Source organism: Ostrinia nubilalis, chromosome 23 (genome assembly GCF_963855985.1).
Source record: "Ostrinia nubilalis chromosome 23, ilOstNubi1.1, whole genome shotgun sequence".
NCBI lineage: Eukaryota > Metazoa > Arthropoda > Insecta > Lepidoptera > Crambidae > Ostrinia > Ostrinia nubilalis.
In genome coordinates, this window is record NC_087110.1 from 977,269 (window position 1) to 996,147 (window position 18,879).

Genomic DNA, 18,879 nt, shown 5'->3' on the forward strand with positions numbered 1-18,879 from the left:
GGGAATATCGTGGACCGAGTTTCGTACCAATGACTCCATATTAAAGAACTCGGCATCAGACAGCGCCTATCAACCACGGTTCAGTCACGCATTTTAACGTTCTTCGGCCATGCATCTCGGCGCAGTAATGACTCCATAGAGCGTCTCGTAGTGCAGGGAAAAGTTGAGGGCACCAGACCACGTGGTAGATCACCAATGAGATGGACGGACCAGATCAAGGCCGCAACTAAGTGCTCGGTTAGCGAAAGTGCCCGGAAAGCTGCAGTCCGCGAGGAATGGCGCCGTATTACGAGGAACATCACTCTGAATCGTGATTCACAATGATGACCACGATCACTCTGACAAGAGTGTACCGACTGAGAAGAAGAAGAACATACGCTGGAATACGGTATACGTCTCGCAGCGAGAGTTGAGACCACACTACAATACCACCTGTATTCTATTTAAATTAATATTTTGATTTGATTACACTTACCGCCTGCCGGGGCCCAGTAGTGGCCTTTTCCCGGATGGCCTGTAGATGGGACTCCAGCCGCTGCTGGCTCGCGTCCTGCTTGTCGCGGATGCGGGAACGTAACGCGTCCGCTTCTAACTCCGCTGCCGCTGCTAATGCTGAGAGACGGGACTTTACGCCTTCCGCCTGTGGACATAAGGTTATATTTCAGAAATACACAACATAAGTCACTCTAGAATGGTGGGAGTATGAGCATTTCAACAACAAATACAAGTGTATAGACGAGAGTCATCCATCAAAATCAATTTTCCCCGCTAGAGTCCCATATCAGACCCACAGCTTGAGTCCCATATTTGACTCGCTAGTGTCACCAATGCTATTATCTAATTCACTAGTGACCCATCATTCTGCCCCGTTAGTCTTCCATATCTACCACACTAGTTTCCCAGTGTCCCACATCTGGCCCACACACGTGTCCCACCAGTGTCTCACACTTGCTCCGCTAGTGTCCCTCTAATGTCTCACATCAGTCCTGCTAGTTTTCTCAGGTGTGGACCACTAGAGGAGAATATATCCTGACCTTCTTCCTTAGCCAGGCGATGGCGCTCATGCCTCTTGAGCTGGTCAACCTTGCGTCCCGCTCTAAGGCCTAAGGCCCGCCAAAGTGTCCCATGCCTGCACCCGCCAATTTCCCACATCCACCTCACTACAATCCCCCATTGGTCGGGATAGTGTCCCACACCTAACGGGATTACACAACCCCAATAGTGTCCCTTACCTGTCCGGCTACTCATGTTCTCCTTAGCCAGGCGATGACACTCGTGCCTTTTAAGTTGGTCAAGCGTATCCCGCCTTACTACGCAGATTGCGACACTCCACTATTGTGACACACATTCGTCTCGCTGGTGTCAAACACCTGCACCACTAGTCACATAATATGCTCCTGTAATGTCCCACATTCGCCCCTCTAATGTCCCACATCTGTCCCGCTACTCACCTTCTCTTTAGCCAAGCGATGACGCTCGTGCCTCTTGAGCTGGTCCAGCGTGTCCCGCCTGGCGTCCCGTAGCTTGCGGCGCTCCACTTCCTACGCTCCAAGTCGCACACCCGCCTCAATAGTGTCCCAAACTTGCCTCCCTAGTGTCCCACTCCTGCGCCATAAGTGTCCCAAATACTCACTCTAGTGTCCCACATACGGCCAGCTAGTGTCCCACACGTGCCTATAGAGTCCCACACGCGCCTATAGTGTCCCTTACCTTCTCCTAAGCCAATCGATGACGCTCATGCCTCTTGAGTTGGTCCAATGTGTCCCGCCTGGCGTCCCGCAGCTTGTGGCGCTCCACTAGTGTCCCATACCCACTTCAATAGTGTCCCAAACCCGCCCTGTTAGTCCTATTCCTGCCTCGCTAGTGTCCCACATCTGTCCCAACCGACTAACCTTCTCCTTAACCAGGCGATGGCCCTCATCTCTTGTGGCGCGACATTAATGTCCCAAACATGTCCCGCTAGTATCCCAAATTCGCTCCTTTAATGTCCCACATCTGTCCCACCCGGCTCAACTTCTCTTTAGCCAATCGATGGCGCTCATGCCTCTTGAGCTGGTCCAGTGTGTCCCGCCTGGCGTCCCGCAGCTTGCAACGCCCCACTATTGTAACATAAACTCGTCTCGCTAATATGTCAAACACCTGCTCCATTAGAGTCCCATATATGGGACTCTAATGTCCCACACATGCCCCTTTAATGTCCCACATCTGTCCCGCTACTCACCTTCTCTTTAGCCAAGCGATGACGCTCGTGCCTCTTGAGCTGGTCCAGTGTGTCCCGCCTGGCGTCCCGCAGCTTGCAACGCCCCACTATTGTAACATAAACTCGTCTCGCTAATATGTCAAACACCTGCTCCATTAGAGTCCCATATATGGGACTCTAATGTCCCACACATGCCCCTTTAATGTCCCACATCTGTCCCGCTACTTACCTTTTCCTTGGCCAATCGATGGCGCTCATGCCTCTTGAGTTGGTCCAATGTGTCCCGCCTGGCGTCCCGCAGCTTGCGGCACTCCACTATTGTGACACACACTCGTCTCGCTAGTGTCAAACACCTGCACCACTAATGTCCCACATCAGCTGTTCGAATGTCTCACATCTGTCCCACCCGACTCACTTTCTCCTTAGCCAATCGAAGCTCCACAAGTGTCCCAAACCTGCCCCGCTAGTATCCCAGTACCTCACACCTGCCCCGAAAGGTGTCCCTCATCTGTCCCGCTACTCACCTTCTCCTTAGCCAATCGATGACGCTCATGCCTCTTGAGTTGGTCCAATGTGTCCCGCCTGGCGTCCCGTAGCTTGCGGCGCTCCACTAGAGTCCCATACCCACTTCAATAGTGTCAAATGCGTCCTGTTAGTCCCATTCCTGCCTCGCTAGTGTCCCACATCTGTCCCAACTGACTAACCTTTTCCTTAACTAGGTAATGGCCCTCATTTCTCTCGCAACATTAGTGTCCCAATAAACCCCGCTAGTGTCCCACTTCAGCCCCTCTAATGTTCCACCAGACTTACCTTCTCCTTAGCCAAGCGATGACGCTCATGCCTCTTGAGTTGGTCCAATGTGTCCCGCCTGGCGTCCCGCAGCTGGCGGCGCTCCACTTCCCACGCTCCAAGTCGCACACCCGCCTCAATAGTGTCCCAAACTTGCCTCCCTAGTGTCCCACTCCTGCGCGATAAGTGTCCCAAATCCACACTCTAGTGTCCCACACGTGCCTATAGTGTCCCACAAGCGCCTATAGTGTCCCACAAGCGCCTAGTTAGTGTCCCGCATCTTACCTTTTCCTTAGCCAAGCGATGACGCTCATGCCTCTTGAGTTGGTCCAATGTGTCCCGCCTGGCGTCCCGCAGCTGGCGGCGCTCCACTTCCCACGCTCCAAGTCGCACACCCGCCTCAATAGTGTCCCAAACTTGCCTCCCTAGTGTCCCACTCCTGCGCGATAAGTGTCCCAAATCCACACTCTAGTGTCCCACATACGGCCAGCTAGTGTCCCACACGTGCCTATAGTGTCCCACAAGCGCCTATAGTGTCCCACAAGCGCCTAGTTAGTGTCCCGCATCTTACCTTTTCCTTAGCCAATCGATGGGGCTCATGCCTCTTAAGCTGGTCCAATGTGTCCCGCCTGGCGTCCCGCAGCTTGCGGCGCTCCACTATTGTAACACACACTCGTCTCGCTAGTGTCAAACATGCAGGTGAGCATCAAACATGCACTAGAGTCCCATATACGGGACTCTAATGTCCCACATCAGCTCCTCGAATGGCCCACATCTGTCCCACCCGACTTACTTTCTCCTTAGCCAAGCGATGACGCTCATGCCTCTTGAGTTGGTCCAATGTGTCCCGCCTGGCGTCCCGCAGCCTGCGACGCTCCACGTCCCACACCCGTCTCAATAGTGTCCCACACCCGCCTCAATAATGTCCGCCTTAATAGTGTCCCACTCCTGCACCATAAGTGTCCCAAATCCACCATCTAGTGTCCCACACGCGCCTATATTGTCCCGCATCTTACCTTTTCCTTAGCCAATCGATGGCGCTCATGCCTCTTGAGTTGGTCCATTGTGTCCCGCCTGGCGTCCGGCTACTTGTCCCAACCGACTAACCTTCTCCTTAACCAGGCCCTCATTTCTCTAGTAGCGCGACATTAGTGTCCCAAAAATACCCCGCTAGAGTCCCACATCAGCTCCTCGAATGTCCCTCATCTGTCCCGCTACTTACCTTTTCCTCAGCCAGACGATGGCGCTCATGCCTCTTGAGTTGGTTCAATGTGTCCCGCCTGGCGCACGGTGGATCGAAATGGCATTAAAGTGGACATAGGGACTTTTTCCGGAAAATCGAATTTTAAAAATTGCCAATCGATAGTCCTTTGCTCACTCATCACGACATGTCATATCACATTTTTCTCTAAACCTGATACTTTAGCTTAAAAAAAATATTTGTGTTTTTTTTGTATGAAACGAGACATAAAGTGCTAATTTTCTCCGAAGACCTGCTAGATCGTGACTTGAAACAACCTAGGTCGGTATAACTGCATTATTTATTAATATTCTAAGCTATTTCCAGCTGCTCCAAACCGCAACTTAGCCTGTTAAACGATTCCGAAAAAAATTAAAATTGACTCTTCTTGTAATTATATTTTTAGTTCTTTTTTTTAGAAAAAGCTTCGATTACGGTACTAGAAAGTGATTTTATCGTTAGGTGACATTGTTATCTATTCTCAGAATCTGTTAAACCCTTTCTTTCCTATCAGCACATGACTTTAAAACAACAATGAAGTTACTCATACCTCGTAAATAACGTGTTTTGCGAATAAGCAGATAATGGTCAGGGGTGGGGGTAAAAAACAGATAAGGATTGTTTATTTGTTTTAAATTTAGTTTGGGCTGTGTAACGTCACCAATAACATTCAACTTTAAATGCGGTTTTTAACATGTAATTACCTACAATGGAAGTTATTGTGAATAATATAGATATTTTGTTCGTAGTCTTAAGAAATACCTTAAAACCTTTGATGGACAGTGAGGAACTTTATAATCACCTTTAGCAGAAAATGGTACATTTGGCAGAAGAAAACAGTGTTAAGAGCGTTTACGCCGTTTGGCGCAAAAACAGTACTTTTTCAACCCGTTACAATAATTAACCAGTTACATTACAAATATGTTATAGGCATAAATAATTAGGCAATTTCGTCGTCTAAATAGTTAGTTGAGATAATATTTCGATTAGTATAGTATTTAAGAATTCTATCAAGATAAGTCCTCACAGGTTTTCAAATTTCCACTTTAGCGTCAGTTTACAAGCTGAATTTTTTGTAAAAATACTGTGAAAACGATATAACAAACATTTATATCCTATAGCATAGGTCCTTAGGCAAATAGTTAGTTGAGAAAATTCTTAGATTTAAGCATTTTACAAAAAGAAATCACAAATGCAAAGAACGTGAAATACCTAAAAATCAAAGTGATTTTTACACCATTATTCTTCTTGATGATGGACAAACTGTCATCTATCTCTTCCCCAATTTTTAAGAAGAAACAGTGATTGGCTTGAATCTCCAATTAACTGGGTCTGGCAACTAGTTTTTGATGAAGACAAAATTGAGGAAAATGTTTTGTTTCTGAGTTAATTTATGTAACGTGTAATTCATCTTTTTTTCTGTTTCTGAGTTAATTTATGTAACGGTTTCCTCGGGATAAAGGAAGTAGTCGAAGCATGTAGTGTAGAAGTTGGCATGTTTTCTGTAATAGCATCTATATTTGACGTTGTTTTTTCACTAGGTTCAGTAATTGAACCAACATTTTCCTCAATTTTGTCTTTATCAAAAACTAGTTGCCAGACCCAGTTAATTAGAGATTCAAGGCAATCACTGTTTCTTCTTAAAAATTGGGGAAGAGATAGATGACAGTTTGTCCATCGTCCATTATAGTAGGGAATTTAGTGCAATGATTTGTATGGAGACCCCTCCACTTTGGTATAGAAGGCTCATTTTTGCAACAGTGGTTCTTTGGGTGCTCCTGAGTGGATTTCCGTCGGTAGACATCGGGAGCCCCCCTGTGATAGCAGGGGGAGGGGGGGCAAGTTTCCTTCCGCCGCGCTTTACTTTAAGGCCCATATCTTCAAAACTATGGGTATTAGGGCAAGTGTGGTATCATTTTCGGATAATTAAAGGATGGCGAATTTATTTCTAGAACAAACTTTTTGCCTTTTCATACAAAAAATTAGAAATATTGAGTAAAATTCACAAAAACCAAAAAGTATTTTTTTAAATAAACGTCGTTTACTTTTAAACCACTGGAGATAATCTAATAAAAAAAATATGACCTGAAAGCTACATTTATCAGGATTATAAAAATATAACATTGTATGGTACTTTTTTCGAAAAAAGTAGGTGAAAAAAATGTTTTCTTCAGGACACAACGGGCGAATTTTATTGCGCATCGGAAAAAAATATTTATTTTATCCATGAATTCATACTGTTTGGTTCATAAGCAAGCAAGGATTATTATTTTAGAATTTATTTAGAGTTACGGCACATCAATCTACCATAATTTGTATTTTTTCGTCAATTGATTTTGAACTCTATGTGTGAGACATAAGGTTGAAAATAGCTTAAATACATTTTAATATTGAAAATATCATAAGAAGAAAGCACTAAATAAAGAACTTTAATTTGTCTAAACGTTTTATTGATTATTATTATTTTAATTAACACTTTTATTTCTACATACTATTGTACCAGTGATTTAACGGAAAGGTAAGTGTGAGGAAAATGAGGTTTCACAATCATAGTACGGGAGATATTTTTAGCACAAAGGTTACGGCTGTGACCTTTTTAGTTGTTTTTTTCAGACAGCACCAGTTTCTGCACTACTTCTTGCACTTACATCTCACCATTTCCAGACAAGCCTCGGCAGCTACGGGCAAACCGGTCCATGTAGGCTCCATCTTGCTATCGACTCTGGTCCACCCCCACCCAGTCGGGTAAAGGGAAGACTCGAGTCGGTTGCTTGCACCTGATCCTATACGCGAATCCCTAGATATACTGCCAGTTAGCCAAGGCTGATACAAAGCTGCTGCTGCTGTCTGGGTTATCTTATGTAGGGCCTAAGCTAAGCTAAGTTAAGCTAGGTCTAAGCGTAGTCCACAGTGACCCATTAGGATCTTTATGCTCCATTTTTTTATTCCCTATCATCCAAAAAAATCATATTCTTTAGGTGAATTAAGCGTCTGAGTGAAAGCCTTCTAAGTCTTCTGATGCCGGATATGCTGACCCAAGCAGACCCATCCTTACAGTATTGATTCATGGACCCCACATGTATTCCACATGCTCGAGAGCTGTCTTCTGTTGTTCCATAATGCCCAGTTTGCGATCCAGTAATTGCTTGGGCTTACCTTTTATCCGCTCCTTTTATTCCGCTTAATGAGTTTTCTCCATGACCCTGTTTCCCTTTAGGAATGATTTGGAGATGCTTATCTTATATCGTTGGAGCTTTCCCATTCAGCACTGTGCTTCTTGGATATGGCCATATTATGGCCATGAGGTATGCCGTTAGATAAAGGTAAGTATCAGTTCTGACCCAATAGGTATCGCCTCTGACCCTAGTTTCGCTAGACTGTCGGCTCTCCCATTGCATTTGATCCGTGTATGTCCAGGTATCCCACATCAGGGACAATTTCATGCCTTCCCAGTTTGTTCATCTTTACGATTGCATCTAGAATAATTCTAGACTCAACCTTCACTGAGGCGATGGCTTTTTGTTTGAGTGCTGCCTGGCTGTGGATCAGGATGTAAATATTGCGTTTTTTACACCCCTGTTCTTTAGTGCACACATATTATAGCGTAGAATTCAACTTGAAACACTGTAGCAAACCTCCTTAAGCGTTTACTATGTTCGAAGTGTTTACAGTAGACTCCCGTTCCCATTCCCAATGCCATCTTTGCAGTGGCGGCGTAAGTCCTACGGCACCCCCTGGTAACCCCCACGATTTTGGGGTTACCTACCGATTCCAAGATTGAAAGACAATGACACAGACCGCAGACTTGCTATGCAGATGCGCCAGTGAGTGCTAATCTGTGCGACATGTGTCACCCTCTGATGATTGGCACCCGGGGCGGTACGCCGCTACTGCATCTTTGAGCTGTCAGTAAACCAGATTAGGCTGTTCTGTTGGGATTTTGGTCCTCTTTTCTAGTCGTCCCTTGTTCAAGATCTATCCACTTACTTATTAGATCAATCCAAGGGGTTCGCGTATAGGATTAGTTGCACAACCGACTCAGTCTTCCCTTTACCCGCTGGTGCTGTCTGAAAAAAACAACTAAAAAGGTCACAGCCGTAACCTTTGTGCTAAAAATATCTCCCGTATTATGATTGTGAAACCTCATTTTCCTCACACTTACCTTTCCGTTAAATCACTGGTACAATAGTAATGTACAAATAAGTGTTAATTAAAATAATAATAATCAATAAAACGTTTAGACAAATTAAGGTTCTTTATTTAGTGCTTTCTTCTTATGATATTTTCAATATTAAAATGCATTTAAGCTATTTTCAACCTTATGTCTCACACATAGAGTTCAAAATCAATTGACGAAAAAATACAAATTATGGTAGATTGATGTGCCAGCAACTCTAAATAAATTCTAAAATAATAATCCTTGCTTGCTTATGAACCAAATAGTATGAATTCATGGATAAAATAAATATTTTTTTCCGATGCGCGATAAAATTCGCCCGCTGTGTCCTAAAGAAAACATTTTTTTCACCTACTTTTTGCGAAAAAGTACCATACAATGTTATATTTTTATAATCCTGATAAATGTAGCTTTCAGGTCATATTTTTTTTATTAGATTATCTCCAGTGGTTTAAAAGTAAACGACGTTTATTTAAAAGAATACTTTTTGGTTTTTGTGAATTTTACTCAATATTTCTAATTTTTTGTATGAAAAGGCAAAAAGTTTGTTCTAGAAATGAATTCGCCATCCTTTAATTATCCGAAAATGATACCACACTTGCCCTAATACCCATAGTTTTGAAGATATGGGCCTTAAGGTGAAGCGCGGCGGAAGGAAACTTGCCCCCCCTCCCCTTGCTACCACAGGGGGGGCTCCCGATGTCTACCGACGGAAATCCACTCAGGAGCACCCAAAGAACCACTGTTGCAAAAATGAGCCTTCTATACCAAAGTGGAGGGGTTCTTGCACTAAATTCCCTACTATTAAGATTAGTACAAAAATTCCGGCAAACTTTTTTTAACTTAACACTGTTTTCTTCTGCCAAATGTACCATTTTCTGCTAAAGGTGATTATAAAGTTCCTCACTGTCCATCAAAGGTTTTAAGGTATTTCTTAAGACTACGAACAAAATATCTATATTATTCACAATAACTTCCATTGTAGGTAATTACATGTTAAAAACCGCATTTAAAGTTGAATGTTATTGGTGACGTTACACAGCCCAAACTAAATTTAAAACAAATAAACAATTCTTATCTGTTTTTTACCCCCACCCCTGACCATTATCTGCTTATTTGCAAAACACGTTATTTACGAGGTATGAGTAACTTCATTGTTGTTTTAAAGTCATGTGCTGATAGGAAAGAAAGGGTTTAACCTCAGATCATAGAAGGGAATAGATGTGAAACGGGGGCGTGGCGCGTGTCTCCGCGATATGCCCAGAAACGAACATCGCCCGCGACGCCAGGTTAGTCGCGATTCAGTCGTACTGAGGAAATGTTCTCCGATATTGTTGGATGATGCGTCGTAACGTGCAATAACATAAGTGAAACGAAGAACTACAGGAACAATGAAGTCATTTACCACATGTAAGTATTGCAAATCCATTGGTATTTTGCTTATAAATAAAAAAAACTAAACATTTTTACGAGCGAATTCAGTGCCGTAACAGTTACTGCGATATCGAAATCAGTGGTGATAAAAATTCAAACACGTTGTACATTGACGATTTAGTTAGCAACCACTTTATGTCATGCGTAACTACTGCGCAATGTATTTTATTTCTTCCGATATCCACTGACGCGTGAAAATACACAGTACGGCCGCATGTGCCGGTCGTAACATAGTGCCGTGCTCGTGTTCTAATACGGTTTCCTATTATCGATAAATAGAAGTAAATTATTATTTTCTATTTTCTAATTTTGAATGAAAAAATCATGAGTTGCTTGCGATTTTTAAGTTTTTACAAAAACAATAACAATAGTAGAAGGGACTAGTAACTGTCAACTATGTAATTACTATAAGAGCTAGTTGAAAGCCTAATAATATAGGCATTATTTTTGATAAACATAGGCGGTACGAATTTCGCCATAATTAAAAAGTTAATGCGCGATAGTAGTTAATAATAATTACAGTGATCCTGTTATTATTATTAAAGTACCTAAATAATAATTATATTACCAATATTGTAAATACTGGTAAAAATCGCAAGTACCTAAAAGTCATGGGTTAAGCCCATGACTTTTCATACAAACTTCGTCAGTCTATCTATAACTTCTATACTCCATCGATAACGACATTGAGCTTTGGTTGGGGTAAATTAATATAAGGTAACTTCATTTAGTCCCAATAATTGATTCTGAGTTTTTCGTCCATACAAAATGGAACTGACTCCTTTATGCAAAAATCGTTAAAGAACATAATAATAACGTATAATAATAAAAAGGTTTTCATACAAGCATTTTTTAAACCAATTTCGAGCCTTGCCCCCAGGATTTAAAGTATCGATATCTTATCGACTCCATTTTATCTTTCTTCTCTCTAATTGCTTTTTTCAAAGTGTGCGTCACGTCACGCGGCCATTGATTGGCCATAAGGCACGCCTTCTGGCCAATCACAGCACTTTTAAGCCGGTTGCACATGTTGTCGTAGACTCTCAGTCGCTTTGTTTTTACACAGTTGAATGTGTGTGTGGGAGCTGTGGTGGGGGAAATGTGGGGACACTGGTTCTCGTTGTAGTTACGCGCGACTTCATATCTATTCTCTTTCTATGATCTGAGGGTTTAACAGATTCTGAGAATAGATAACAATGTCACCTAACGATAAAATCACTTTCTAGTACCGTAATCGAAGCTTTTTCTAAAAAAAAGAACTAAAAATACAATTACAAGAAGAGTCAATTTTAATTTTTTTCGGAATCGTTTAACAGGCTAAGTTGCGGTTTGGAGCAGCTGGAAATAGCTTAGAATATTAATAAATAATGCAGTTATACCGACCTAGGTTGTTTCAAGTCACGATCTAGCAGGTCTTCGGAGAAAATTAGCACTTTATGTCTCGTTTCATACAAAAAAAAACAAATATTTTTTTTTAAGCTAAAGTATCAGGTTTAGAGAAAAATGTGATATGACATGTCGTGATGAGTGAGCATAGGACTATCGATTGGCAATTTTTAAAATTCGATTTTCCGGAAAAAATCCCTATGTCCACTTTAATGCCATTTCGATCCACCGTGTGGCGTCCCGCAGCTTGCGGCGCTCCACTATTCACTATTGTAACACACACTCGTCTCGCTAGTGTCAAACACCTGCACCACTAATGTCCCACATCAGCTGTTCGAATATCCCACATCTGTCCCACCCGACTCACTTTCTCCTTAGCCAATCGAAGCTCCACAAGAGTCCCATACCTGCCCCGCTAGTATCCCAGTACCTCACACCTACCCCGAAAGGTGTCCCTCATCTGTCCCGCTACTTACCTTTTCCTTAGCCAAGCGATGGCGTTCATGCCTCTTGAGCTGGTCAAGAGTGTCCCGCCTGGCGTCCCGCAGCTTGCGGCGCTCCACTAGAATCCCACACCCGCCCCGATACTGTCCCAAACCCTCTCACTAGTGTCCCACTCCTGCGCCATAAGTGTCCCAAATTGGTGAATTTGGGACACTTATGGCGCAGGAGTGGGACATGACACTAGAGGGTGTAGTGTCTCACTTACGCCCAGCTAGTGTCCCACAAGCGCCTAGTTAGTGTCCCGCATCTTACCTTTTCCTTAGCCAATCGATGACGCTCATGCCTCTTGAGTTGGTCCAATGTGTCCCGCCTGGCGTCCCGCAGCTTGCGGCGCTCCACTGAGGTCCCACACTTCTTCTGCTAGTGTCCCACACATGTCCCTTTAATGTCCCTCATCTGTCCTGCTACTTACCTTTTCCTTAGCCAAGCGATGGCGCTCATGCCTCTTGAGCTGGTCAAGAGTGTCCCGCCTGGCGTCCCGAAGCTTGCGGTGCTCCACTAGTGTAACAGACACTCGTCTCGCTAGTGTCAAACACCTGCTCCACTAGAGTCCCATATATGGGACTCTAATGTCCAAATCAGCTCCTTGAACGTCCCACATCTGTCCCACCCAACTCACCTTCTCTTTAGCCAATCGATGACGTTCATGCCTCTTGAGCTGGTCGAGCGTGTCCCGCCTGGCGTCCCGCAGCTTGCGGCGCTCCACTGAGGTCCCACACTTCTTCTGCTAGTGTGCCACACATGCCCCTTTAATGTCCCTCATCTGTCCCGCTACTTACCTTCTCCTTAGCCAATCGATGACGCTCATGCCTCTTGAGTTGGTCCAATGTGTCCCGCCTGGCGTCCCGCAGCTTGCGACGCTCCACTGAGGTCCCACACTTCTTCTGCTAGTGTGCCACACATGCCCCTTTAATGTCCCTCATCTGTCCCGCTACTTACCTTTTCCTTAGCCAATCGATGGCGCTCATGCCTCTTGAGTTGGTCCAATGTGTCCCGCCTGGCATCCCGCAGCTTGCGGCGCTCCACTGAGGTCCCACACTTCTTCAGCTAGTGTCCCACACATGCCCCTTTAATGTCACACATCTGTCCCACCCAACTCACCTTCTCTTTAGCCAATCGATGACGTTCATGCCTCTTGAGCTGGTCCAATGTGTCCCGCCTGGCGTCCCGTAGCTTGCGGCGCTCCACTGAGGTACCACACTTCTTCTGCTAGTGTCCCACACATGCCCCTTTAATGTCCCTCATCTGTCCCACAGCTCACCTTCTCCTTAGCCAATCGATGACGTTCATGCCTCTTTAGCTGGTCCAATGTGTCACGCCTGGCGTCCCTCAGCTTGCGGCGCTCCACTGAGGTCCCACACTTCTTCTGCTAGTGTCCCACACATGCCCCTTTAATGTCCCTCATCTGTCCCGCTACTTACCTTCTCCTTACCCAATTGATGACGTTCATGCCTCTTGAGCTGGTCAAGAGTGTCCCACCTGGGGTCCCGCAGCTTGCAGCGCTCCACCAGTATCCCACACCTGTCCCACCCGGCTCACGTTCTTAATGTCCCGTTCCTTACCTTCTCCTTAGCCAATCGATGGCGCTCATGCCTCTTGAGTTGGTCCAATGTGTCCCGCCTGGCGTCCCGTAGCTTGCGGCGTTCCACTAACGCCTCCACGCGGCGGCGGCGTGCTGCCTCTAAGGCCTCCCGTCGGGCGCCCACGGCGGCCTCGCGGGCTGCCTTTTGTTCCTGTGGAAGAACAAACAAAGTCATCAATCTCTAAATCAATTCTACGTGACCTGTCAATCATCACTCAACTGCTCAATGAGCGACCTGTCAAGTCAATCACTTGCCTATTTAATTACTGTATAAATCAATCGCTAACAATACTTATTTAATAATGCGAACAGCTAGGGACTGGAATTCGTTGCCTGCTGCTGTCTTTCCCGAAAACTATAATCCGGGCGTCTTCAAGGCGAGAGTGAATAGGCACTTACAGGGCAGATATGTACCATCCCAGACTGCATCCCACTTAATATCAGGTGCGATTGTGGTCAAATACCTGCCTTGTTATGCATAAAAAAAAATTCTTTAAAAGTCCTTTAAAGTCAATCTCTCAACAGCTCAAGGATTTGTATAAATCAATCCCACACCCCGGTCAGTGACCCGTTTAGTCAACATTCAACGGTATAGCTACCTGTATAGTCAATCAGTCAATATTTCAGCTCAATCAATCTCTCAGCTCAATCAATCTCTCACCTAGGACGTTGGTGACATGTTTAGTTAATTTGTTACAAGCTCAGCAACCTGTATTCAATCACTCGTCTTTTCAGTGACCTGTAAGTCAATCCCTCACTATTTTAACGCCCTGTACTCACCAACTTAGTGAGTCTCTCGCGCCGCATCTGTCGCAGGCGCGTGGCATGTGAGTGGCACTGGTCACTCAATAGTTCAGTGACCTGTATAGTCACTCACTCAGCAATGTAGCGATCTGTATAGTCAATCAAATCACTCACCAGCTTAGTAAGTCTCTCGCGCCTCATCTGTCGCAGGCGCGTGGTGTGAGAGCGACATTGGTCGAGGAAGTCGTGGCGTCTGTTCTCAGCTTCAAGCTGCTTTATGAAAGCAATCTCACGCAGTTTCTCTTCTTCGTCGTGAGCTTTGCGGACTATATCCTAGGGGATACGAAAAAGTTGTATGTAAATATGTTTTTAAGGTATAAGGGCCAGTTTCACCGATTTATGGGTCATATAATCAAGTCAGATATTTACAATTACAGACAAATTCATAATAGGCTGCGACGGACTTCCTTGGTTAATAGAAAGTGGGAAAACAGGCCTTAAAACAAAGAAAGAAGCATTTATGGAAAATTTTAAGATTTTGAGTACCTTCAAATGCTGATCCCTGTTCTCTGTGGCTTTTTGAAGCCTTTTCTCCATTCTTAGTCTCTTTTCTTCGATCAACTGATTTTTTGCGACCTGTAATAAAGAAAACAATAATTTTAGACGTGATTTCATTTTTATTATTTGAATAATTGTTGCAAGAAATTGGACGTCCTAAAGCCACAGTTTTAATGGAAGTAAGACTAGGAGTACTCAAGATAACTGGACACTGTTTTAGTGGAGTATCTCCACTACCCTTTTGCTCAGTCTTACCTTGACTTTTTAGACTCTAGCCAACAGCTGGTGAATCTTCTTGGCTCGTGCAGTCTGATACTCTAAACCTTCTTTCGCAACCTTCGCAATGTATCTTGAAGTCTGCCACATCGCTTTCGAATGATAAGCGAGTCTTTCTTCAATCATCTACGGACATTTTTTATCCACAACGAGGAAGCTATTGACCTGGATCTAACATGATGGAAAGTGTTGATCAGGCCGAAGGTGGAAACGAGCTTCAGCCGGAATCCCCAACCACAGAAGAACTGGTTATCTTACCTCTAACTGCCTTAACTCTATCTTATTTCTGACATCATTAGAAACTTAGCTGAATTACTCCACCACCTTTTTCATCCATCTTACCTTGACTTCTTCAACTCTTGCCAACAGCTAGTGAATCTTCTTGGCTCGTGCAGTCTGATACTCTCATTTTTCCTTCGCAGCCTTCGCAATGTATCTTGGAGGCTGCCACATCGCTTTCGTATGATAAGCGAGTCTTTATTCAATCAGCTACGACATTTTTTATCCACAACGAGGAATCTCTTGGCCTGTATCTCACTTGATGAAAAATGTTGATCAGGCCGAAGGTGGAAACGAGTTTCAGCCGGAATCCTCAACCACAGAGGAACTGGTTATTTTACCTCTAACTGCCTTAACATCTTATTTCTGACATCATCAGAAACCTAGCTGAAATACTCCACCACCTTTTTCATCTATCTTACTTTACGTCCTCGACTTTAGCCAACAGTTGGTGAATTTTCTTAGCCCGTTCAGTCTGGTATTCCAGTCTTTGACGCTCGGCACGCGCTTGCTTCGCTTGCAGCCTTCGCAATGCATCTTGGAGACTACTAAGTAGCTTTCTTATGATAAGCGAGTCTTTCCTCAATCAGATACGGACACTATAAGAGACCTACATGAAAAACTCCACCCCCTTTTTTGACATCTTACCTTTACTTCCTCAACTCTAGGTAGCAACTGGTGAATCTTCTTTCCCCTTTTAGTCTGGTACTCTAAACCTTCCTTCGCAGCCTTCATAATGTATCTTGGAGACTGCCACATCGCTTTCGTATGATAAGCGAGTATTTCTTCAATCAGCTACGGACATTTTTTATCCACAATGAGGAGGCTCTTGGCCTGCATCTCACCTGATGGAAGTGTTGATCAGGCCGAAGGTGGAAACGAGCTTCAGCCGGAATTTTCCACCTCAGAGGAACTGGTTATTTTACCTCTAACTGCCTTAACTCTATCTTATTTCTGACATCATTAGAAACCTAGCTGAAATACTCCACCACCTTTTTAAATCATCTTACCTTGACTTCCTCAACCCTAGCCAACAGTTGGTGAATCTTCTTGGCTCTCTCAGTCTGGTATTCCAGTCTTTGATGCTCGGCGCGCGCTTGCTTCGCTTGCAGCCTTCGCAATGCATCTTGGAGACTACTAAGTAGCTTTCTTATGATAAGCGAGTCTTTCTTCAATCAGTCACGGACACTATTAAAGACAGCTGAAATACTCCACCCCCTTTTTGACATCTTACCTTTACTTCCTCAACTCTAGGTAGCAACTGGTGAATCTTCTTTCCCCTTTCAGTCTGGTACTCTAAACCTTCTTTCGCAGCCTTCGCATTGCATTTTGGGAATCTGCCACATCGCATTACTCTACACAAAATTTCTGTATGAACTTCACAACGACGCAAAATGTGTTGGAACTTGAACGTTTATTATGCTTGTTTGGCGTCAGTCTTAGAGGTTGCCTATATGAAAAACTCCACCACCTTTTTCATCCATCTTACCTTGACTTCTTCAACTCTTGCCAACAGCTGGTGAATCTTCTTGGCTCGTGCAGTCTGATACTCTCATTTTTCCTTCGCAGCCTTCGCAATGTATCTTGAAGGCTGCCACACCCCTTTCTCATGATAAGCGAGTCTTTCTTCAATCAGCTACGGACATTGTTTTATCCACAACGAGGAATCTCTTGGCCTGCATCTCGCCTGATGGAAAGTGATGATTAAGCCGAAGGTGGAAGCGAGCTTCAGCCGGAATCCCCAACCACAGAAGAACTGGTTATCTTACCTCTAACTGCCTTAACATCTTATTTCTGACATCATCAGAAACCTAGCTGAAATACTCCACCACCTTTTTAAATCATCTTACCTTGACTTCTTCAACTCTAGCTAACAGCTGATGAATCTTCTTAGCCCTCTCAGTTTGGTATTCCAGTCTTTGACGCTCGGCTCGCGCTTGCTTAGCTTGCAGCCTTCGCAATGCATCTTGAAGACTGCCACGCCGCTTGATGCCTTGGGATAACTTCGCGTGGAGTTGTTGGGCGCGACCTGGTTGACATGGTAAGAGAATTTTGAGTAGAGATTCAGAATACTAGCCTACTATACGAGGATTACGATTTATTTTGTAAGATTTTTCTAAGTGTAAAGTGCCTTAGGCCCAGAACACACGGTGAAACGCAATTGCAACGAAACTGCAACTTCTAGTTACTTTTGAGTTGCATCTAAGTTTCTGCCATAGATTCCGTTGAGAGACCACACATGACGCGACCAGTTTGAAACCGGTTTCAGTTTAGTGTCAATTAAAAACATCAAACTTTATCCTTTCAGTAGTTAGATGACATGACATCAAAATGCAAGGGAGAGAAAAATTGGAGCGTAGAGTTCTATTAAGAACAGCTTGGTTAGACAGCGTTTAGGAAGTTGCGACATCTTCTCGTCGCCACAGAGTCTGAAGAGCAAGGTATTGCGTATAAAGCCTACCGGCTTAATAGATTGATGTCATTAAGCAAGTAGAAAGGCGCTGGATGCAGGCCGAAACCGGTCAATCTGGAAATCATTGGGCTGGAAGACGTAGCGTGGGTAGGCTTCCTACTAGATGGACCGACGATCTAGTAAAGGTAGCGGGAAGAACCTGGATGCGGGCAGCGCAGGACCGTTCATTATGGAAAACCTAGGGGGAGGCCTATATTCAGCAGTGGAGGTCCTGTGGCTGAAATGATGATGATGATGATGATCCTCCACGTAGATATTATGCCCTTCCTGAATATGTGCTGCACTTACCAGGATCTCTGGCCACAAGCGCTTCTAAAGCGCCCAGCGTATCCACACGCTCAGCCCACGACATTCCGGCTAGGGCAGTCTCATACCGGTCTTCAAGACTTGCCACCAAGCGGCCGGTTACTTCGTCCACGTGGCAAGTTGTGTCTTCGCACAGGATCTCTGCGTCGGTCTAGATAGGAAAAAAAACAGTGAGCTATAGTCTGGTCTGTGAGCACGTAGAATTTTGTCCAATGAACCCAAGCGTGTAATTATGTTGCTGTCGCACTCGCACACTCACTGCGGGCGCGCGTCGCACAGTCGCGACAGCAATATAATTACGCGCGAGCGATAAGGATGGGTAGCTTGGGGTCATTGAACAAAATTCTACGTGCTCACAGACCGGGCTTTAGCAAAGAAACATTTTGAGCAGACTCGCACACTCACTAACAGTTTTCTATAAGACCTGCGAGGTTATTACGAAAAATGTTATCCGAAGTTACGAATGTTGCCATCACTCTCCCGCGAGCTAGCATGAGCGACAGTGACATATAGACTCGAAATTACAACAGCGTTTCAGAGTAGAAACATGCTGTTCAAATAGTAGACAAGTCTGTTTCCCTATTACAGACTGTTTGGTTAAGTTGTTAAGAATCTAAACTGGCGACAATACAGATAGAAATTCAATGTCACACCGCCTCAATTCCTGTCGTCAACTGTAGCCGAGGATGAGCGCCGCGATAAGCGTTTATCACGCCATTTTATCGATTTTATGCGATAAGTCAATACTCAATACTCAATACTTTTATTGCATAACCACATTAGCATTCACATTTATAGGTCTTACAATTTAGGCAGTTATACAATGTGGACCCAGTTAGGGCACAGCAACTTTAGTCCATACATTTGTCGTCTAAAATCATCGATAGAATTTTGTCACGGCGCGCATCCTAGCCCGGCTGGACTATTTTGA

The 18,879-nt window shown here is 44.4% G+C and overlaps 1 protein-coding gene across 1 annotated transcript in view; it reads right to left on the reverse strand.

The window, feature by feature from the left end:
• LOC135083186 (227 kDa spindle- and centromere-associated protein) overlaps window positions 1–18,879 on the reverse strand; it is a gene marked incomplete at its 5' end in the record, with an annotated part of 82,380 nt that overhangs the window by 59,509 nt on the left and 3,992 nt on the right. The window contains 6 exons of the mRNA XM_063977921.1: window positions 476–640; window positions 13,293–13,463; window positions 14,231–14,389; window positions 14,603–14,692; window positions 17,020–17,198; window positions 17,931–18,099. Of these exons, the coding sequence (XP_063833991.1) occupies window positions 476–640; window positions 13,293–13,463; window positions 14,231–14,389; window positions 14,603–14,692; window positions 17,020–17,198; window positions 17,931–18,099 (933 nt within the window). The remainder of the gene's footprint in view (window positions 1–475; window positions 641–13,292; window positions 13,464–14,230; window positions 14,390–14,602; window positions 14,693–17,019; window positions 17,199–17,930; window positions 18,100–18,879) is intronic.